Source organism: Argiope bruennichi, chromosome 4, assembly GCF_947563725.1.
Source record: "Argiope bruennichi chromosome 4, qqArgBrue1.1, whole genome shotgun sequence".
NCBI lineage: Eukaryota > Metazoa > Arthropoda > Arachnida > Araneae > Araneidae > Argiope > Argiope bruennichi.
Window position 1 is genome coordinate 9,432,402 of NC_079154.1, and position 25,423 is coordinate 9,457,824.

The 25,423-nt window shown below is 29.6% G+C and overlaps 1 protein-coding gene across 2 annotated transcripts in view; it reads right to left on the minus strand.

The window, feature by feature from the left end:
• The window catches only part of LOC129965654 (ras-related protein Ral-A-like), a 50,858-nt gene that overhangs the window by 23,331 nt on the left and 2,104 nt on the right, over positions 1-25,423 (minus strand). Inside the window, exon 2 of one of the 2 annotated variants that reach the window (XM_056079740.1) lies at positions 628-776. In XM_056079740.1, the coding sequence (XP_055935715.1) occupies positions 628-732 (105 nt within the window). In that variant the 5' untranslated portion in view covers positions 733-776. Of the gene's footprint in view, positions 1-627; positions 1,260-25,423 lie in introns of those variants that run through there. The other variant, XM_056079739.1, reaches the window with a different exon arrangement.

The following is a 25,423-nucleotide window of genomic DNA, read 5'->3' on the forward strand; positions in this document are numbered from 1 at the left end:
TTCTAGAAAGCAGAAATTATTTCTATCCTATACTTTTCGTCATTTTATTTTATTATTCACTATGATAAATGCTGCGAAATATTCCGCCTCCTCGAATTCATACCAGATGGCGCCACGTGCAACGAACTAAAATTTAATTAAATTAATTGATAAAATGAATCAAGTTCTGAAGCGTGTTGTCCATAAGTGTGCAGAAGAGCTTTAAATTTTAAAACTTTAGCATCATTAGGGAGTGGAAAATCCATTACAAAATTACATTTTTGCAAATAGCTCGTAAAAATATTCTACAAATTTAATAAAACAAGAGCATTATAAAAATTGTTAAAAAAAATGCAACTTTTAGAAGATATTTATATAACAATTTCTAGCACATATAAAAATGTATAGTTCTTTTAATATTCCTTTAAATGGAAGACCGCAAGAAATTGGGATGGTGATTTTTAGTTGCAGCAATCGCAGATCAATATTTTTTAACAATTATACAGTTAGTAAGTACGCAGAAAACAAAACCTATAAAATTAATTATTGCGCAAAGGTTAAAAAAAATTACATGGTAACTAGGAAAATCAAATATCAAAACAGTACACAAATAGGGCAAATTTGAGAGAGTTTAAAAATACCACTTACTTCATCATACATGAATTGCAGTGTGAGGGCGGATTTTCCCACGCCACCGCTGCCCACCATGATGACTTTATGCACGGCCTGGGTGGCATTCTTGGTTTTGGACATTCTGCCGTCTGGACGCCGCCGGAATATGTCGGGGCGCAACCGATCTAGATCGAAAGGGCATTGGAGAGTCTTAAACACATTCGGCATTTTACACACAGATTGAAAGAACACAAATCAATAAGGTCAAGATCCTTTCTAATAACACGATAATCCAATTATAAGAATCTATCTGTTTTAAAGTGGAGAAAAGTAGCCTTCTCCCAGTTAAAACAAGTAGTGAAGATCAATAAAAAAATGTTTCTGAAGATATTCAAGCACAACGCTGCCGAATAAAAGGACAATGTGCGATTATTAAACGAGAAAACGTCGGAGAAAATGCGCGTTCGCACTACCCGAATTGATATACGGAAGTACTTTTAGACTCGTTTCCGTGCTACGGAAAACAATAGAAATTTGAAAGCTGTTGTTCTTTCACGCTAACTGAATCGAGTAAAGGCTGTAAACTGTAATGACTAACGCAACACGAAGGAGAGAACAGAACTGTCATCCGGTTTCGCAAGATGCTGCTAACACACCTCTCTTGGATACCTGCTCCGAAGAATAGGAGGTGGTTTGGCTTCACTAGACCTGTCAGCATATGATTTCACTTCGCCAAGAAGTACGCCAAGGAGGCAGCCAAATTCGCAAGCACATTTTCATATAGATTGCGTTTTCTCCTCATTATAATAATGAATAAGGCAAACAAAAAGAAAAGCCAGACGCTTGTATTCATCGTTGATACACTTTATAAATAAGAGTGACAGTGTTATTTTTTAGAAAAAAGAACGCATGAAGGAAATGTGAAAAATAGAAACTGAGTTATCGATCATTTGAAAATCGAAACCGATTTATTACATTCTAAAAAAAATATCGAAAATTAGCAGCTATGTTTCGGATAAAATGAGAAAGATGAAAAGTAAAGTGATTAAGGGTAGGGCGAAATATTACAATTATCCTTGCACACAAAATAAATTTTTCTACGATTTTTTTTTTTTTTTTTTTTTTTGGAAAACAAATTGAATTTTGAACAGAATGCAACATGTTAACTTATATCAGAAAAAAAAAAAAAAAATCCTTGAGCAATATTTCAGAATTCTTAATTATTTTTTGTCATAGGAGTTGATTATATTTATAGTAACAAAATACAAATAATTAGTATATTCAGTTTCTAAATCTATAAATATTTTTGTCTTTCATCTACAAATATTTTTCGTACATTTATATCTTTAAAATGTAGAAAATAATATAAATAACTAAATCATTTATTATTAATTATACTGACAACACATTTCTTATTTAATTTATTGATATAGAATGTACAAATATTTTAATCTACAAATTGTGCAGTTATTTAAATTCAACCACGGAATAAATGCTTATAACAGAAACATGAACATATGGAAACTAAATATTCATGTAAATTAATACAGGAATAACAATTTTTACAAATCCTGGACCTGTCTGCAGAATGTTTAATAGTAGAATATGCAATATTAAAATCAAAATTGCATATATCCCAAGGCATTTTTCAAAAATCAATAGATTATAAAATTTAAATTTGTAAAAAAATATTTCTCTTTTATTTCATTTGCTTTTATTTTCTTTTAGCCAATACATTCTATGTTTCTGGAAATGAATATACTTGCATGTCTATTATTTTATAAGTAAAAATAATTTTATGCAAAATACTAGAATACACAAAATTTGTTCTACTGGCTGATATTTAAAAAAAAAAAAAATAACGGTAGGTGACTATGTTTAAAAGTGGAATTTGTAAAAAACATTTATTTATTCAATATTCTTAATTTCTGAACAATTTTCTTCTTTTAGGTTTGTAAAATACACATTTTAATATTATTTTACATTCTTAAATACTATTTTTTCAAACTTTTTTTTTGTTGAAAATTTGATATAATAATTTCTCTAAGTTTTGAAGTTCCTCAAGTAACGAACGAGTAGTCTTTAATGGTATAGTAAGCAAATATACTAGAATTGTTTAATGTTTCACAATGCGAAAAAAATTGAAAATTTCATATTATTTATCCGTTAAAAACCTAATATTTAAAGATTGGACAGAAGAAGAGATTTTATATTTCAGTAACTAATATATTATCAACAAGATTTTGTGCAAATCGTTTGAGAATTTTTCAAACTGAAAGGTTTTTGCTTTATACCCCCCCCCTTTTATAGTCAAAAAACATACCTTTTCTCCAATTGAAAAAAAAAAAAAAATGTTTTTGCTATTTAACTGGTATATTTTAGCTTCATCGATGCTTTTCCAAAAAATTCAACCCTAACGTACCTTGCCTTACTCAAAACGAGCAATTACCTTAATTATGCAATAAATTAACATATCTTAAAATGAGAAAATTAGTTGACTTTTAAAAACCAACGAAAGCTTATTTTCTTGTTAGATTTTAAAAAATCATACAAAATTTAAATAAACATTACAAGAGAAATAAAATGATTTAAAATTCCTATAATATTTTCATTCAAAAGAATTACAATAAAGGTAAAATATTTTTTTCCATGAATTTAGAAATATAATTTTGAATTAATAAAAATTACTTATATAATTGTCATGAAATATTCACTGAAACCCGCCTTATGCTTCACCGTATTTGTGATCAAAATAAAAAGAAAATCTATTGAGTAGCTTGGGTTTGACTCAGTGTGGAGTGCCTTGCCGATTCAGCCAAATGAGCTAGTTATTAGTGGGAGTTTCATTTTTTTTTTGTTCGACACCAAATACGGATTCACCATCAGTTTAGATATTTTCATAGCGTACGAACTATTTTTGAGGTTTATTTTTAGTTGTATATGTGCCGTTTTACAGTGAGAGGAGGCATGAATACCACTACATCAGAACGAAATGGACTCTCACTCACAAGATCCCTTAAGTTTGCGTCAACTTCTTTTCAGTTTTCTTCGTACAAATCTCCTCCCCAATTCCCACCCACGTTCCCAAACACATCTCTACCTAATACGGTCTAAAGAAAAAATAAGAGTTGCTTTTAGCACGTGTCTCAGGGTCGTTTTGAAGATTTCACAATGACTCTTAAACTGAGAAAAATTGCACATGCACCGAGTACAAATTGGCACTCAAAAATATTTAAAATGAGTATGTACGCTTCATAATTCTTAAGAGCAAAATGAAAAAAAACCTTTTCAGTAGTTTGCATTTCTATAGCATGCAAATTATCTGTTTTCATTTTTATTACATTACAGTTTAGATTTCTATGTGAATCGAAGAGATTGAATAGCGCAGTGGAATTATTTTTTTGTCAATTAAAAATTAATTAACTGGCAGGAAATCTTTACTAAGGCAGTTTCTAAGTATTAGTGAATAAAATCTAATAAAAATCGGTTCAGCAATTCGGCGTATGAAAAAAAAATGCCATATCGCTTTTTATTTAAATGGAACTGAAAAAAAGATTTCTTATGCAGAATAAATTCTATAATCAAAATTCAAGTGATGGAAAATGTCTAAATCTTCAGGATTAGTCTTTTAGTAAAGAAACGAGAAAAGAAAATAAAACAAATTAAGGAGAATGCGAGAAATTTTTCAGAATTTTAAACCGAAAAAAAGCAAGAATCCAACTACAACCAAAACATTTTTAGTTTTCTTTGAAGGAAAAGAGTCAATACATAAATAAATAATAATACTAATAATAAAAAAGGGCGAAATGCTAGTTAAATATCTTTCGAATAAGCTTTGATTGCACTGTCTACTTCTTCGGATTATACCTTTTCAATTAACATAGAAATTCCATTCCAACATTTTAATTCTGGAATGGAATATTCCTGATGAATTCGTATATTCTATTCCAACAGTCTGATTTAACTTTTTTTGGTCTAGGAAAAAAAAAAAAAAAAAAAAGAGCTGAATGTATTTATTTTATCTATCTATAGATACTAAAGTAAACAATAACTGAAAATGAATATTTTATGCTATTGATTTTTATTAATGAAAGCTTATTACTACTTCTTATCTTTTTGAAAAAGTTAATTTTTTTTAAAGTGTAACATTAATAAGACTTTATGTTGAAATGTAACTGATCTTACCATATCGTATATTAATTTTCCTTCGTTAAACAGAAAAGTTTCCTTTAAAATTAAGTTTTACTTTCTTTCTCGAATAGGAAGTAGTTATACAAAGTGCTGTAATTATCAAAAATTCTACCAGGAGATTTTGATGAATATCCTCATTCCAGACCTCCTGAATTCGAAAAAACACACTTTTGATGTTATAGCTGTTTGATTATGAACACCATAACTCAAAAATGTCTTGATCTACATAGATGGCGCTTGGTAATAGTCCTTTATTCCAAATTTATATATTTCTACGAATTTTTAACGAAATCTATTCAGAGAAAGTTGATCTGTCCGGTTGCCCGAGTAAAAATGAATGCGATAATTACAAAACTAAGAGCTAGACCGATGAAATTTTGTTTAGCATCTGATATATAAACGTTATGATACGTTTAATTTTGTTTTCAAACGGTCGAGAATATGTAGCAAAATCTGAATATTTGGTTTTCCTCATTATACAGTTACACAATAGTAGTTCTTCACTGTATAATTCACAATATTATATAATTTTAGTAACAATAAAAGCATTGCATAAACTTTCAGTCAAATTTACCTTCAATTAATCGGTCAAAGAACAACAAAATGCGTTTAGTTTCCTTAACTATATTACAAAATACAAAATGCTTATGTGCGGGATTATGAAAATAAAAATCTGAGCATTTGTAGCGGTCAAACCTTGCCCAAAGTTCACAAATTTATGCTGAAGGACCCGGGCGGGGGGTGGGGGGGAGAAAGTATGCAAGTAAGTTCCCGATGAAAGCACTAAAATGGTTCTATGTTACTCGTCCTCAAATTTCATTTGATTATATATGAGTAATTTATGATAATGTTAATAAATTTATAGATTTCTGGCAAATACTTTTTCCGCAAGGAAAATATGCATTATAATTAAAACTGAAGTTTTCCTCACCCTCCGACAGTTACCCAATTTTTATAAATCGGCTTGTCAATCTTATTTTAAAATATTATATCCAGTCAACAAATAACCGATAAACCGAATATCTCTTTTCCATCACTCTCAAAAAGAAAATATTTCTGAATTACACCTAATAAATTTCTGAAATATTTTTATTTTTATAGGACATAATAGAAAGAAAATACTGTAATAAAAAACGAACGAGATGTTTTCGAATTTTTTTATTTCAAATATCCCCGAGAAAGTAAAACATTTTTGTAATTATGTCTATATGTCGTTTTTTTGTTTTTTTTTAACACAATAATTCAAAAACTCTTTGAGTTAGACAAATGAAAATTGTTATGTAGTCTTTTAAACGAACTCGTGGATTTCTACCAAATTTTGAACATTTATTTATTGGAAGTTTGTCTTTCTATTCTGCGATTTGTCTAAAAGTCGGCATAACTGAAAATGTAAAGTGAGTGTTAACTTAATGAAATTTAGTACACAATTTAGCAAGTGTAGATGTGTATAAATTATTGAACCAAATTTATCAACGAGTTAAAGGATATGTTTTGATATTTTATATGGATCGAATGTCGACCTGCGATTGCATATAAACCCAATTTTTGGGAAGTGTCATAGAGTTCTTGAACTCAAAGTTCTTAACCTTCAGACATGACAATGAGACCATTGTCATATCTGGACCATGACGGTCTGGACATGCGGTCATGGATCATAAAGGTCTGGACCATGCCGGTTTCATGTTGAGACCGGCATAACAACCATTAACATGACAATGAGTTACTTTAGCAAGCGGTTTCATATAAATTCGTATGCGAATGCTGGCCTGCACATTCGCATGCATATAAATGCGATACCTAACAAATAAATGAAATAGACATGTAATTGTAAATAGTAAATAAATAGACAATTAAAAAATTTGACATGTAATCGTTCTGAGCCAAATTTTGGTTTCAATTGATCGAAAATAAGACATCCAAAACGTATACTCGATTTTCCTCACTGCACCAAATGCTTATGTGCAGGACATTGAAAATAAAAATTTGAGTACTCGAGGCATTCATGGCCTTGTCCAAGGTTTATAATTCTTGCGTGCGGGCTAGAGAAAGAATCATCTTTATTAGGAAGTGTGTGAGAGTTTTGGGGAAACCATGCCCAGCTTTGCGTGCAATCACGGGAAATCGTTTAAAGATACAATTATAATAATAAATTATAATTATAATTAAATATATAAATAATTTAAAAATGAAATATACGATCGCAAATTTCAAGTTATCATGTGAGAACATTATTTTTAAGTCATTATTTGTCTTAATTAAGTCATTAACCAATTTAAACCGGTTTGAAACAATCACGAGACTTCTCAATCGGTATCTCTCTCTTTCTATATTTATAATTTTTTTAGACTTTCATTTTCAATTTTTCTAGCTGGCAAACAAAGTGTTGGAGCTCTACCGACTTTGTTGAGTAGACTGATAGTTCTACGTCAACCTTTTAAAAACACATCTGCTGTCACAGAAGCATACGTAATAATAAAGCAATACTGGTAAAAGGAGGTAAAATATATGCGATTAAAAGATGATGAAAATTGCCATTTATGCTTTATTCATTGCCTACGCGATTTCGAGCTTCAAAACTCCCAAACCAAAACAACATCAAGTTCTCACATAAAAAACAGGAATGCTTTACCCTCGAATTAATCATATACTTATTATTAGAAGAAATTCGAGAACAGGCGAGGTTTTTTTGATGACGCCTTAAGAAACCAAAACCATTTTTTTTATAGAATTTTATTCAAATGTCAAAGATCCTAACAGGAGAGCTGCATCTCAAATTTCACACAACAAACTTATTATTATAATGAGCTATCGTGTTCACATAGATATTAATAGATTACACATCAATGATTACAGACTATTTTTATGATCGAAATATTAGGAATTCTTTAACTGTCAATATAAATAAAAATTTATAACAAAAAGACATTTGATTATTCATTATGATACATTGTATTCTGAATATAAATAAATTCGACTGTATAGCAAATCATGTTAGAAAAGAAAAATATAATCATGTCTATAATTATAAACTGCATGATCTAATTGTCAACGTGTTTTTTTTTAAAAAAATAAACACTTAAGAAATAATCACTCTTTTACCTGTGATTTTTTTTATATATAAAATAATTCTGCAGTAGTAAAAGCTCGTTCAAATTACACTTGATGTAATAATTTCTACACTTAATTCAATAATTAAAGAATCACACATTACTTGAATATATTTTAATTCATATTTTTCAGTTGAAAAGGCTTCAATTCTTTTATTATTTTTGCATCAAAAACAGATTATTATGCTGAATTTCCGTTTTTGTTCTGTTAAGTTGGCCATGAGCACAAAGCGTCTGCACTATTGTTCAATCCTGCCACCGCAATCCAACAAATAAGCATCTTATACACATAACTTATAGAATTACCGGTACAAAATAGTATAGAATTACTGGCAACAATTTTAATCTCAAATCAGTAATCTAACAGCAAATCAGTTTACTGATATTGCAATCTCTACTACTCATAAAAAGATTTGGATCACAATTTAATACAGATCAATTATGGTGCAAAAACAATCAGATATATCTAACCTTCGGGACATTACATTTTAGTGTTCACAGTCAGATATCGTTTTGAATCTGGGAGAATGTTTAGAAGAAATTTATCAAATTCTGAGAATAAAAATTCTTGATGTCTTTTTTTTTTTTGCAGACTTTTTACCCTTTTGACTGCGGAATTTTTAGAATCAGTATTTAGATGCGACGTTTGCAAATACGTTCTAATATTTTTTTTAAACAAAGTGAACTGATACTATATGTTGCACGCCGATAATATGATATAGTAAAAATCTGTAATCGTAAAAATAGACACACTAAACCGCGAAAACACGGGATGCAATAGAAAATGGACTGATTGCCAGCTCGCGGAAATCGCGGGATACGCAGCTGGAGGGTGATCCGAGAAAACGATTTCATTGCTATTATTTTCAGCGTTCTAAAAACAGAATTTAAAGCAAAGATACAGATATTATTGATGTCAAATTTCCAGAAATAAAAAAATATTCGAGATTTCAAATTAAAAAATAATAAAAAACTAGGCTATTTCATAAAGGTTAAGGACCGTAGAATTAGATGAGATATTTCAACGTAACAGCAATAAAGTGCATCTGAAATACTGAGGACTCTTTTCATCCAAGCAATTTCTCGGAAAAACAAAAATATTTGCAAACACTCAGACACTGCACGGTAATAAATATTTCCAAAGGAAATAATAATAATAAAAAAAAAAAAAAATTAAAAAAAAATCAAGGAACCCATTCCATTTTTAGAAAAAGTCTGAAATAACTGACGGGGAGGAATCATATCTATCGATTTTTTTCTTCTTTTTTTGGCATCCTTCAAGAGCCTGCAGGTATTAAAAGCACGTAACCTACAACCAAAAGTAGGCCACTGTCATTATGGTCGTACACGCGTCAGATTATCGCTTGGTGTTAGACACGCGATTTTAAGCAAAACCAAGATGGTATCTCGGATTCATTCAGCTGTAAGAAGATTCTTTTAATGATGATGATTAGGAAGTGGCTTGTTTGGATCTATAAACCCACTGAAACGAGCATTTAATATGCACTAGTTTCCCATTGTGTCCTCGTGGCGGGTGTTTTCAAGTATCAAATTTGCAATAAGAAAAAGTACCGATTAATTGTTCCTTTAGGTTTAATGAACTGATAACAATGTCTTAAATATGAAAATAAGAAAGGTCATTCTACTTTAAGTATGGGAAAGAAGACGAAAGAAAATACATTTATTAAATTAACGATTAATTATAATATTTAACGAATAATTTTTTTCAAAGAATGCGTAAAAAACTTTATGTGCATATCAACTGATATAAAACAAACAACAGATTCTAAGAAAAATCTATTTTTATTTCTAACTAGCTGATAAACAGGGATGCGATTGGCCAAAGGGCAAAAAAAGAGTACAGTACACTCTCGAATATTCGGCCTAATGTGGCGGAAGGGTAGGCCGGATAACAAAAAAAGCCGGATTTCAATGAATTCATTTCTCTACTCACAAATACCAGGCGACTGAGTTCTTATAGCAAAACTCACAGTTATAATACGTATTTCCTCAATTCTTACTGAGTACTAAGCCCTCCATTTATCTCAATGTGAACGCACCCGCAGCCCGGTGAATCGGAGACAGTTGCCGGTAACGTGTCGAGTTAAAATAGAAGGCTATGTACTGGCAATTTATATACTGTACTGAACGTTTCAAGAAATAATTAGAGAAAAACGAATTTGGAGGATGTAAACTGTTCACATTTTAGCATAAATTCTGCAATGCCCAACTTAAATGCAGAAAACATAAACAAACGATTACTCAGATATGAAAAGGTAATCCTAAGATAAGAGTCAAAACTAAGTTTTGAGGTTTTGAAAAAGTCCTTAATAGATGACTTAATAGAAGCATTGCCTTTCTCATTTAATTACGATAAAAGAAAACTAGGCCGGTTAGTCGAAAACCGGATATTCGGGACTGTACTGTAATTCCAGAAATGCAACATGAAACAATGCGCGAAGGGGGAAAAAAATCAAACAGTCAATGTACAGAAAAATTATCAAAACTACAGTCTAATTAGTTTATAAATTCATTTAAAAATATTTATAAAAACAAGAAATCAACAGCGTGTGATCTTTCTTAAGTTCAGTTCAGTTATATTAACGCCCCGTTTTGAAGCAACACTAGGGCTATTTTGAGACGGAACTCGTAATCCTGAACCGCGGTCAGATGACGAGAACGACACCTGATCTGGCACCCTCCTCTCCAAACTTCCACACCACACCAGTGGGAGGCTGTTTGGTTTTGACCGATTTAACATGCACCAGACCCGCTTACACAACGGTTCTTCGGTGGATTCGAATGTCGATCCTGAAACTCCCTGTTTTCGAAGCCGAGATCTTACCACCAAGCCAACGCGGCACACCTGATATGATTCGATTGGTGCTTTATAGTTTGTTTCTGAGCATCAGTCACATTGGTACAATAAACAACCTTATTTTATGTACAAGATTCAAATATGGAAGACATTTTAGAGACCCGAGACCTCATTTTTTTCAGATGAAAATTTCTGTTATTTGGCGATTTCGCTAGATATTTTCATTGCAGTTTTTGACATTAGCTTTTTCCTTGGACTTCATCGTCAAATATTTTTTTCTCCTTAATCCTAAAAAATTCTACTTTGTATTTCCTAGTCTCTGAATTCATATTTTCACAGAGATTTCTATCTACTTTCTGTTTAAGATAATCCTTCTTTTCATACAATTGATCTGTAGATTTCTTTTGAGACATATGCTCATACTTCACAGTCTGAACGGCGTCAAAAGATTTTTCCCTTAGTCTACATATTTGTTTTAAAAGTGACTATTGAATTCATGATACTAAAATTCTAAATGTGATAAATTTCACACAAAATTTTTAAAAAAGATGAAAAAAATTAAAATTAACAGCTGAATAAAATCTGCGTTGTTCGGGATGAAATTATTTTAAGGTCTTTTACTTAATGATGAGAACACTCATTAATATCTTTCTTATATTTCAGAATTTGCGAACAAAATTTGAAGTATAACATATTTATAACAACGGTTAAAGTTTTAACTTATCAACTGAATCGCTGAAAGCTGTATGGAGTAAAAGCATTCGATGAAATCACAAAAAGCTTTTAAGTAAATCATTTTCAATATATATTTTTAATTTAAAGCATCTTACATATCATCATAATACTCAAAATCTTTATCACCTTCAAACTGCATTTTTAGTTAAAATGAGAAACTACGCTGCATCAAAGAATTCTTGAAATATTACGGACAGTTCCAAACGATTTTAATAGAGGCTAAAAGTTAATCTTTTTATAAGTTAATTTTTATAGAACGATACAATTTAATTAAACATTGTGGATGGCAATTTATATATGTGCTTACAGCATGAAATAAGAATTCAGCCATTTTGAACAGTGAAATGAAAATCTTTATCGTTATCCCCACCATGTTGGTTTGCTTAAGTAATGATGAGTTGTTAACTAGCCTTCGACCTGAAAATCTTTTCCGAGGGAAAAAAGTATGAAACGGAGAATGGAGAAATAGAGTTATAATAAATATGATTATATTGGCATCTCTTTACTTATCAAAATAGATTCATCTGACATCGCACAATTCTTATTTCACACTCACCAGCTCGCGAGACTGAGGTTACAGCAATGTCGAGGTCATTAGTGTGCTTTTGGCAAATGTGATTATACAGAACATGGATGCCCATCTATGAATATAAAAACGTTAACGTATGTGGGCATAGAAATCACTCTAATTACATACTGCTGAATGGCAACAATCAAATGTGAAAAAACTATCATACGAATTTCAGAGTAATAGTTACGATTTGCATATGAGAATTGATTTATATCTTCCAAAATAGTCTTTGTATTATCTTAAAACTTCAAAAAAATTACCTTATTTTTTTAATGATATTAGATTTATTTCTGTAGAATTAGGTTTCTTTAATTTTAATTATACTATATATACAGTGGTGGCCAAAATTGTGGACACTTTTGAAAATCTTTGTTTTTTTAACTTTGTATGCTTATATAGTAAATGTTAAATTTCACAAAATACAAACTCTTACATATCATTTTAAAGAGAATTTAATGCTGATTTCAATACAAAAAGGAACAATCAAATATTTGCAATACAAAAAAAAAATATTCTTACTTTAATCTGAATAACAAACACAGTGATGAAGTGGATTGTAATTTCTAACTTTCAAATTTATGTTCTTATTCTGGGAACCAATCAAATGATAATAACTACTAGCAGAAGCTGACATGTTTAAACTTGGAACAAGTCATTATTATGATTTTTTTTTCTGTAGAAGGAAGACTACTTTTTATGTCATCAAATTACAAGTTAGAAATTTTGTTGTTAAACTTTTAAATATTTAGTTGGAGTTTATGTACGTTTTTCTTATATTTAGTCAAGAAGCAATGACATCAAATAAAAGAATAGATTGGGCACCTAGAAAGAGAACTAAGATTATTGTGTACATGAATGTGGTCTTTCCTATGCTGAAATTGCAAGAAAGGTGGGTGTTTCAGTAACTACATATGGAGCCCGAAAGTTTTGTTTACGATATCAGGAGACAAATTCCATAAAAAACAAAGCAGGAAATGGCTGAAAAAAGTGCACCACATCTGTTGCGGGCAGAAGAATAAAAAGACAGTGTCTCCAAGATAGAAGAATGTCATCAGCGGTCATCAGAAGTCAATTGAATGAAGCTGGCATTCATGTCAGTTCAAGAACAATCAGGAGAATATTAATAGATGTTGGACTATGAGGTGGAATTCAGCGAAAAAACCCTTATTTCAATTTACAACAGCATATAAAACGATTACAGAGGACAAAGGAACGCATTAATCGGATAGATGATCAGTGGTCACTACTTACATGGAGTGATGAAACAAATATATTGTTATTCGGTAGAGATGGCGAAAATATGTAAGACATAGAATGGGCGATGAGCTACACCCTGACTGCATTCAGACCACTATGAAGAACTCAGTGTTATGATTTGGCCATGCATGTCAGCAGACGGTATTGGTCTCCTTCATGGGGACATTAAATGCAATTAAATATATTGACACTATTCTAGAGTCAAACCTTACACCTTCCATCAGTGATCTCTTTCCTAATAATGCATCATTTATTTTTCAGTAGGATTCAACTCCTTGCCACGAAGCAAAAATATCGAAAGAGTCGTTTAATACAAAGAACATTGAATTGTTATGGCCAGGAAACAATCCTGGCCTCAATACTATTTCGTTCTCAAATATTCGTTACTTCAAATCTCTTGTACATATGAAGCGTTCATCAAATAAAAGAGAATTAATTGAGATAATTGTTTCCTGGTGTTATGTAATAACGAATGAAGAGCTTAAAACTCTCGCCAACTCATTGGAACACCGATGTGAAGCTGTAACAAAAAATAAAGACTACCCTACTAAGTACTGTATCTCGATAATTATTGCCGCACAACTTTTTTTTATTGCAAATATTTGAGTTTTTCTTTTCGGAGTGAAATCAGCAATAAATTCCTTTTTCAAATGATATGTAAGACTTTGCATTTTGTGAAATGCAACATTTTCTATAAGCATACAAAGTTAGAAAACAAAATTTTTCAAGTGTCCACAATTTTGGCCACCACTGAATAATAGTATTTTTAAATGTTATGATGGAATTCAAACTCATACAACAAAACATCTATGGCGTATATTTGGAAATTATTAACTCTGCAATAGGATTTTCAGTTACGCTTTCTCTTTTTTTCCCGTCATATATACCTTTTAATTTGCCGTAAGCTGATTCAAATGAACTCATGGTTTTCAATCATACCAAATAAAGTGAATTTTTTAAAAATCTATACTATACATCATTTAGCAGCTTAAAAAGTCAATCTTTGCAAACAAACTGGTCGCCAAAGGCGGCTTGTTTGTTTAGAAGATCTTTCAAAAACGTCCAAACTATCGGAGGTAATCCATCAAATACCGTGAGAGAAGAGAGCAGTAAAATATTTTTTACTTCTTAACGGAACATTAAAAGTATGCGAGGATGATAACCAAATTCCATGTTCAATGAAGTGGAATGTGACAACTACGCAAAGAAGATAACTGCAGACAAATCTACTTCCGAGTATGCATCAGTAGATTTCGGTAAAAGCCTTAATATTCGAAAACATCACATGAGATGTACCGCATGATTCATGGTAGATGAGTGATTTCCAAACAAAATAATAAATCATGCGAATTCAAAATGTCCTCCACAACTATGCAAGGAGCATTAAATCCCGGCAGCGAATTCAACAAATAAAGATAACAGAGCAGGCCTTCTCTATAAAGAGGCATGGGTGCAAGAAAACCATTTAGGGCCCAAAATTTTTTGTTAAAAAAAATTACAAACAGAATATCACTATTGCATGATTATTTATTACGTGATTTTGTATTTTCTATTAATTACTTCAGAATTTATTTTAAAAATTGCATTTTTTTTTTCGATGCTTAGTATAGCAAGTACATTTAAGCGTATTTCTACGGTTTCATTTCAAAATTGTGCAGTTTGTGTGGAACTTTCTTCTCCAGTTGGAGCCTGAATTATAACTTCTGAAGTCGAAGAAATATCATTGCCAGAATTACTTCATAGACAAGAAAACAGATCTACTTGTGACTTCTTGAAATTTAGCTTTTATTCTTTTTTCTTTTCTGACACCCAAAGGGATATTTCCTTGGCATGGACATGATTAAATCTAACAAGATCACGCATTTTATGGTATGAATTATCAAAATACTATATGCAATCTAACCTAAAAGATGAGGTAAATGACCGTAAATCTACTTAATTTGTGTTTATATTATGTTGCACATTTACACCAGACTGTAACATATCTGTAAACTTCGTATATTTCCAAACCCGTCGATTGTTTCAGTTAAATTTCTTCCTTTCTTCTTTCCATATCACTATTATTATTCAGAATATTTTTTAGTTCATCTTGTTGTGTCCCTTCTGGCGCGGGGCCCCCGGTAATTAAATCCGCCGCACCCCTCCCCCCAGATGGCCGGTCATGAAAGCTAATTATATATAAAAGTATTTTTTTTTTTTTTTGGTCACATCAATTATTTTATAGTGAGATAGCGGCAACACAAGTCCATCCTTAATACTCAAGCTGTGATTTTGATAGAAAAGAGCTATTTGGGGGTGGATCCCAATTTTGAATAATTTTTTTTCGCCCCACATTAACATGATCAGATGGTTCTTAAAAACTTCTGCATCACATGAACGGGAATTCAATTCTCAGTCTTAGCTCAGACACCAAATATACACTGTGTTCTACTACAGCAAGAACAATTGAAAAATTACTATTTTCTTCTTTCGTCAATAAATTTAGAATACTTTATCTAGTTAAATTATTTTAAAACTATTTACTCAGCTATTTTTTAAATCTGAAAGGGTAAACTCTTTTGTTCAGTTCAAAATTCCCTGCATTCTTTATGTTATTATGTTTATTTACATAGATATACATCTGGTTTTTGGAAAATAATCTAAAACATACATTTTTTTATTAATTCACTTTCTTGTGTATGTATTTACTACAAATTTTTTAACAGATTTTAAATAAATTTCACGATTTGAAACTTTAAACATAACTCAGAAATGAATGACAATGCGATATCAACTCGCTTTATTTTCTCTTTCATACAAATTGCGGCATAGGGAAGTTAATTTAAAATTAAATATAAAATTTTACGCACAAAGACTAAAAAGGATAAAATTTCTTCTCGCCTCACATAGATTTAAAAACTCAAAGATTGTCTTAAAAATTTATGATTGTAATTTTAAAAATTTTATATTGTTATTAATTTCCAATGTAATTTTTTTAAAAGCGTGGTATATATATTTTTTAATTAAATATTTAAAGTCCTAAAGAGTTCGTCAATAGTTTGGTTATATATATATATATATACACACCTCATCTTAATATGATTTAATCTGCAATGGTACAGTAATATTTTTTTAAATCCGTAAGTTTTTCAACACATCCAGGTAATTAAAGTAGCTTATTAAAAATGACGAAGCGGTAACACACACACACACACACACACACACACACACACACACACACACACACACACACACACACACACACACACACACACACACACACACACACACACACACACACACACACACACACACACACACACACACACACACACACTGCAACATGCCAACAGCCTTTACTCTGGCCACTAAAATTAATTGATTAAATTATTTCAAATTTTTAATATAAAAGTTTTTTTAGCGATCACACTTATAAAAAAACGAAAATAGAAGAAAATTTTAACAAGAAAAATATATAATTCTTCACGTGCTTTATTTTAAAAGGGGGAAAAAAAAACAAAAACGAACCCATTTTGTCAAAACAACGCAGTACTATTTCAAAAGAATAATATGAATAAATTCAACAGCATGAATAAAATAGTAAAATAATTTCTATAAATAAAATAGCATTGGCCGACCTTTGGACGCTATTAAAAAGAGTGTTTTCAAAATTTGAATGCATTTAAATTTAATTGCAATACCCAATTTCTTAATTATTATTTTGTAATTTATGTCTAATCATGTCATTGAAAAGAAATATCCGATTCTCTCATTATAGCAATTAAACGCTATAACTCTATAACATAATTACGGCATATATTTAAACAGAAATTTAGTATTACAGCCATAAAAAAACTTGAGAAAAGTAGAGGTAAATATATTCCACACACATCTCGGTGACTTTCCCGGTAAAAAGCAATAAATCACGATTTTTTTTTAAAAAATCGTTCAGCAAAACTGGAATGAATACGCAATACTTTCCTTTCTTTGTCCCATTATTAAAAGTCATCCTGTTCTTTTAATAGATGACTACTACTGTATACATTAACAGCTGTGATTGTTTTTATACATCAAATCTATGAGTATAATTAAAAAGAATTGTTAAACATTTTGGTTATTTAAGAAATCCATTATGAGAATATGAAATATAAAATTGATCATGCATTTTATGATGAAATTTATTCGTAAATACTACACTATACAAATATTATCTTTTGTTTCTTTTATCAGAAAAAAAATTGATAAGAAAATAAAGATACGACGTGCGATTCAATATTCTTTCAGAACAATCCGACTGTATTATAATTTAGAATGAAATATTATAATAGATAATGTTCTATTGTTTACGAAGATTGCATATTTATGCGGTTAAAATTATTTGGCTTTAGTCATCAATGGTTGAAATTAAGAATATTGAAAAAAGTTGTGTAACGTTTAACATTTTTGTAATCAATAGATATTTCTATTTTATCTATAAAATCCATACTCAAACATCTATTTTAAACAGATTGCTGAAATTGAAATCTATCGATTAGAATTCTTTGTGATATCTCAACCTGCAATTAAATTTGCGAAATGCCGAAAAATATGTGAAAAGTTTGAGCAGTGTGAACTATGACTAAGTTTCGGCCGTAGCCATGCTGGCTAAGTCCATTTCCTTCATCATCAAAATAAATAAATAAATAAAACTTTAACTTTATTCTCAACTCATGGAAAGGCATTTTGCCGCTAAGGTTAATGTAATCCGAGAAAAAGAACAAAGGAAGCATTCATTAAAAGTGAAAAGAAGTTGGATTTAACGCAATTATTGATTCGTTTTAATAAAATCAATCCAATGAAATGATTTTCTAAACTTGTTTTCACCAATACATTGAACACGCGAAATAATTAACTTCATAGTGAAAAGAGTTTTGTATGGACAGGATCTCAAGATGTGATTTTCGTCAGTTTATTTACAATACCTAAGATTGCAATAGATTTTTTAAAAACTAAAAACGGTGAAACGTTATGCATATCTTTGTAAGAAGACATTCGTTTGATTATGAAAAATGTATTGGTGTTGAAAAAGTAAAAATTTAGTTGAAAGTGGAATTTTTTTGTCGAAATACTTCTAGAGCTTCAGACCTGACGACACCAATCACAACGCAGACCCAACATAGTATAGCCGACTCTGGGCAAGCTAATCTTCGGCGCTAAGAACAACGTTAGCCGAAATCTATACTCTATAATTTATATATCTCAAGATGATCCCCAAGGACAATTTAGCAACCTTAAAACTAGAAAAGTGATTCCCCCATAGAAGACTCATCATTTAGATGACGGAATTTATGCACTGGAGACCATAGTGCGCATGAAAATCGTGTTAAATTTCTGGCTGTCATGAAAAACAACCAGCGAGAATAGCTTCCCAAAATGTTTTGTTTCTCGCATACTCTCTAACGAAGTTATCGCACACTCGTCAGAAAACGCTTTAGATGGCATTAGCATACAATAATTTCGAAATATTAATCTTTGACGTAAATTTAGTATTTTTACTGAATCTGTTGTGTGATCCTTGGCGAGTTTTTTGGTGATCAATCCCTGGCATGCGGTTATTAGTATCCTAACATCAAATTTGTGTTTTAGACGCGTTGCTCCTAATCGATTGACACAAAAATTTGAAACAGAACTACATTTGTAGTCACAAAATTATATACTAAATGTGATAAATTCAAGTCATTACTGCATTTACACATTTCTGAAAGTATATACCAACAGACAGTCAACTAATTGTTGGATTTGGCACAAAATTTGAAAGGTGTCTAAACTACAGATATTAAATTATTGAACCGAGTTTTATCCATTTAGCTGTTTTTGTTTTGTAGTTACCGAGTTAACTTATGTTCGAAGTGGCAGATGGACAGACTTCCTCAGAACGGATTTTGCTCAAAATTTGACAGAAATCAACATATTTGATGTAAAGACCGAATACCAAAATTCAACCGTCTAGCTCCAAGCATGTTTGAGTTATTTTTGTCACAGACTGACATAATTCCAAAAATATGTTTTTCGAATTCACAGAGGTATACCACATAGAGATTCGTCAAAATTTCGAATTTTTTGACGATTATTGCATTTTTTTTTTTATACATCATATGCGAGAAAGTGAAAAGCAAACAGAATAGCAAAAGCTTCTCATCGAGAATTCTGTTGTTTGCCGTCGAGAGAAAGAAGAGAAGTATAAGTTTGAGGAGAGATGAGACCTCTGGGTATTAGGATATCCTTAAGACCCATCCCGACGGCCCGTGTGCGCCTCAAGTTAGGCGTATTTTGCGCTGTTTTCCCTCACTTGTAATTTTCCGGGTTTCTTTGATGTCTGCTCATTTTACCGACAGTTTGCGAGAAGCTCCCGATTGACGCCCACAGGCGAGAGTGGTCCTACAATGGGTCAGATGGTAGATTTACGACCATATCCATAAAGGCAACGGGTCTTCGGAACGGAGCTTCACGAAAGGATAAAGAAGGTAAAATTGAGCAATCTGAATAACTTTTATCGGTCAGATATGTCCATATTTTGTGTCTTCAAGATCCTCAGTGAATTTTTTTTTTTTTTTTTTTTTTTTTTTATTTCTTTATTAACTAGAGTTTTACAAGGAATTCGATTTCAAACGCAACTAAAAATTATAGAAATAAAAAGAAACTTTAAACATGCGAGCCATGAATTGTATTGTTTACTTGGAAGTTACGTACAATTGTATTTGCATTAAGGTATATCATTTATTAAATTTTTTATTTAATAAAATTGTATTTAAAAATATTGAACAAATTTGCATCATTTTTATTTATTAAGATTGCTTATTGTTTATTTTTTAGTTATACATTATTTACTGAAACCATTAAAAATAAATATTTTTCGCCATTCTTAGATTTAAAAATAACGTTTTTTTCTAATATTTCTTTTTAAACCCATATTCTCTTATTCATTTCTTCAATCAATGATAGCATTGTCGCAAGAATGTATTTGCAAAGCTGTAACAGATATGAATTCTGATCAATATACCTATAAAACATTTCAATCATTTCTCTTACATAATCAATTTCATAGTAGCTTTGCATTTTTGGTTGGTATTATTTTTCTCTAAATAATTTTTTAAATACACAAACTGATTGAATAGAATTTCAGTGCTTCATCAAGGTTTGGGGGAAAAAAAATCGAACAAATACAAATCGAACATATACATCATTGAGAAAAGAGATTATTTTGGAACGGACTTCGTGATTTTGAACTGCGATCACATGACGAGGTCGACAGCTGAACTGCCACCCCCTCTCAAAACTTTTGCACCACACCAGGGGAGGATATTTGGCACCGACGGATTTAAAGTGCACCAGATCCATTTACACGACGCTTCTTCGGAGGAATCCGGACTTGAAGACTAAGGCAGAAATCGAAATCTAAAATGCTCATCACTGTATAACTATCCATTTCTTATATAGATTGAAAATTATAAGATTTTTCATTTTTATTGTTTTTACAAAAACATTTCATGCATTAACGACAGATTTTTTAAATTACCCATTAAACAAAATTGTTCAAAGTAGCAAAATAATGAGAAGAAACCTACGATAAATAAGCTTTGATAAAGAATAGGGTTTTTTAAATATTCTTCATAACAATTACAATTCAGCTAGATCTATTCAATATTCAGACATTGGATAAATATATTTCATAAGTCTGGGTTGTAAGATACTGATAACAATGCTTTAAAATATTTTTAAGACTGAGATTTACGTTACAATCAAGCTTTAGTTTAATTCTGATAGAAAGAAATATAAATACAATCAAAAGTTAGAACCACCTACTCATAATAAACACTATTCTTATCTACATTTCCGGTTTCGATAGTAAATGTCGGCGTGATTTTAAAGACAATAAAAACAAAACTTGTTTGCTCAATATCTCGAATGAAATTCAAGAAGTCAGTCTTTTTTTTTTTTTTTTTTTTTTTTAATTCCTACTAATTTTAATGCTAACAAATGCAAATAAAAAAAAAAAAACGAACATCGAGAATATCGCATAGTATTCCAACACATTAAGAAGTTTTACTAGTACATCTCAATCTATGAATACAGTTTTTGATTCAGAATTATCTTCGGTATACTGCGCCATGGCTTCATTATTTAAAATAAATTTTCGAAATTTCTGAATGAAGTATGAAATCTTTTAGAGAAATATATATAATTTTCACTTCTATGCAGATCTACATTTAAGTTATAAAAAAGTTGGTTTATTAGTTTAGATATAATGAAATCTTATTTTGAAGCAATATTAGAATTATTTGGAACAAACCTAGAAATTTTGAATCACAATCAAATGATGAGGATGACACCCTCTTATATCTCCAAGCTAGGATTTAATTTAGAATTTATAAACTTTTGTAAGTGTTACGAAAAAATCTAATTAGAAGCAAAGATGAGTTTTGGACATAGTCAATATCTTATAATTTAAGAAATTTATATAATGAGCATGTTTTTTTTATAAACATTTCACAATTCAATATTTTAAGAAATACCAGATGGAGTTAGCACTGGAAAAGATTCACAAGGAACATAAATAAACTATCCTATCAGTAAAATCAATTTAGATCCTTTTAGCTATGAATACAAGCTAATGACTTTACCTTAACTGTGGATTAAAAATATATGAAAACTTAAATCATACAAATTACAAGTAATTATTCAGAATTATTTAAAGATAATATACTTATTATCTTTAATAAGTATATTACATTTATTGACTTAATGTTATAAGAAAATAGTTCACAGAATAAATATTTTTCAAAGGAAGTTTTGCTTTATCAAATACAAATTACACAGGAATAATGTATTAAATGTTATCAAGCTATAATTTTTTTTAAAAAAGAAAGGATGGAAGGATTTAAAAACAATTCTAAAAGTAAACAAATTATTGTAAGAAAAGACAAAATTCCTGTTATTTATTTAAATCAAATTAGTATAAAATTTTAAATTATGACATCGAAAATTTCAGCCAAATTATTTTAAAGCAATCTTTAATAGATTACACATAATAAGCTGACTTGAATGAGAATGTAAGGGGGGGGGGAGGAAAAAAAGGCATTTTCTGTGTCATAAATTAAACATCAATAGATCACATGCCACAACTAATTGAATATTGCATGTCCAAAATTGTATTAAAAAAATCCAAAAAATATATTGTTCAGAAACAATTCATTAAAAAATTTTTAAAATGTCCAAAATTTGAAAAAATATTCCATATTCTACTAAAAGAATTCTTCATTCAACAACTTTTTGTATTGACTTTTTTCAATATTCAAAAATCTAGGCTTGAAATTTATACTTAATTCTCACTCCAATAAAAGAAAATCTTGTGATAATGCCTGTAAAATGCGTTTAACATCTATGTAAAACATTTCGAAAAATACCGTTTAATGGGTATTAACTTTTTAAAATTGATTGATACAAATGCACAAGACCTTAAATTGGATTAGCTGACAGATAAAGCATAAAAACTGCACAATACGAGATAAGTTTATTTTAATAAAATGAGAAATGGATATGAATGCAAGTTTTGATAGAACTGACAGAATTTTTCTTCATAACTCATAAGTATCAATATAAGAAGGGGGGGGGGTAGGTTCACTACAATTATATTTATTATAACTTATACTTTTACCACAATTTACACTATTTCATACTTTTTTGAAAGAATTCACTTGTTTAGTCTGACATTGAAGGTCAGCTACCAGTTATCAGACATACACAGTGAAAAATATTTCAGATAATTAAACATTTTTTTGAATATCAATAGAGGTGAAAAAGAAATGGCTTAAAAAACTTTTGTCATATTTTCTTTTACTTGTATACTGAAAAAAAAAAGTGCTTAACTGAATTTTCTCAGAAAAATCATTATGCATACAGAATTTGATAAAATGGGAAGTAGATATCTACTTTCTGTATAACAATGCATTAGTGCACTAGCTTACCAAAAATCCACAGCCTGCAAATAAGTATCTAAATTTTCCTTTTATAAGATAATTTTTTTCTAAAACCTAATAATGAATTTTTCTTAGAGTGATGAAGAGATCACAAGGTATGCATTATAAATGCAAGAGATATCATCTCTAGCATTTATATTCAATATTAAATTACATTTTAAATTCAGCATATATTACAGCACATGATCTCATTGAAAAGAAAATAATTTGTAAGGCATCTTTTTCATTATGGGAAACACCACAAAAGTTGTGCTACAAAAATTGGAGAGTTAAAAAAAATAATAATTATACTGCATTTTGGATGCTATTAATTTATAAATATACAAACAATTCACAAATTGTTTTTATGCTATGGAAATCCAAGCTACAGAATATTTTTTTTTACAAATTTTGTTTATAAATATAAAGCATACAGAAAATTTTAGCAAAAGCTCAGAAGCAATTAAATAACTTTTTCATTAATTAAGAATTATATTTTTACACTTGCCATGCCAGTTGAACAAAATAATTAAAAATAACTATAAAATTTTATACCCAAGTTAAAATTTTCAATGCTTAATTATGGACCATCCTTTAATTTATGACAATTTTTAAAAAACTATTTAATAATAAAAATGCTATTGACATATTTTAAAAATATGTATTGTATTCGGTCAAATATTAACATAAAATTTATTTTTACTTTCTTTTTATCCATACCCAGTAACAGTTTAATTGATATTTGGCAATAATAAAGTTAAATTTTACATATTTTTTGCGGTAAAATAATATAATTTTTATTCCTATTGAAGTATAAAGGAGCCTTTAATGTAGGTTTCATAGCAATTAATTAAATAATTATTAATAAGCAATTAGTTATTAATAAAAAGTATGTAAAATATCATCTGGAATAATAGCAGTTATATCGGATAATCTCTACTACTAATAAAGATTAATATATATATGCGTGTTGACAATCTACAGACTAGTTTGGTATATAGCTATAAAATTTGGCATGCATGTCTTTGGAAGAAAGAATGAGCACCTTGAAGAGCTTTTTCAAAATTTTAATTAGAATTTAAATTAAAAACTTGCATCAATTTTGTTATTTTTCTACAAAATTATTATTGTTTAAAAATGAATTTTAAAGTAGTTTAGAATTTTAAAAAGTTGTCTTTTTAATGATAGCAATTTATAAGTCATACACATTTTTCCTGAACTGTGGCAATTTTTTTTAAATACTTCAATTTCTAACAATCGATTATATTGTCTTGAAATTTAAACCTTTTTTAATAATTTTATCTAATGCTTAATTGCACAATTTTTTTTCATTGTTGAAAGCTAAAGAAGGGTTTTGTTTAATATCTGTACAATTTACTAGATAAATAAAAAGACTGAAAGTACAATACTGTGAAATTTAGAAAAGAGATGAACTAGAGATATACATTTTTAATTGTGCTAGGATGTCATAGGATTGATCTCCATTAAGAAGGTTCATGTACACAATAAATAGAACTTAAGACAATTAAAATAACATGGCTTTAAAGTCTGATAGTTAAGCTGAATTACTGATAAGAAACTATATCCAAATGGTTGAAATATTGTAAAATGTAATCAAAATTGCGACAAGTCAGCTCATTGCCAGAGGCTACTAATTAAGAATAAAGAGCAAAAATCAAATATTTTCAATTATGTTATTACAGATAAGAGGTGCTTCATATTGAATTTTAAAATTTAAAATTTCATTAACACTTTTCTTCATTTAACAAAATACAAATATAATGATAATTTTGTAACAAGAAATATTTTCAACTTTTAACAAAGTCATGCTAGTTTGTTTGCCATAATTGTATACATAAAATATTAATTTATACCTGCAAATGCTTAAAAATAGTTAAGATTTATTTAGAGATTCATACTTATAAAGATAGATTAAAAATTAGATACGAGAAAAATCGAACATTGCAAGATGATGAAAATAACATTCTGCAAGAAATTTATAAATAAAATTCTACATGTGTATCAGAATCTAAAATTTCATAAGTTTTCTTTAATTTTCAACTAAAAATATGAATAAAATAAAAGTTTTCAAAGTTAGCAGCAAAAATAAGATTTTATTTCTATCAATAACAAAGGAGAAACAAATGGGTAACCGACGTTGGTGAGCTATCGCTCGCTT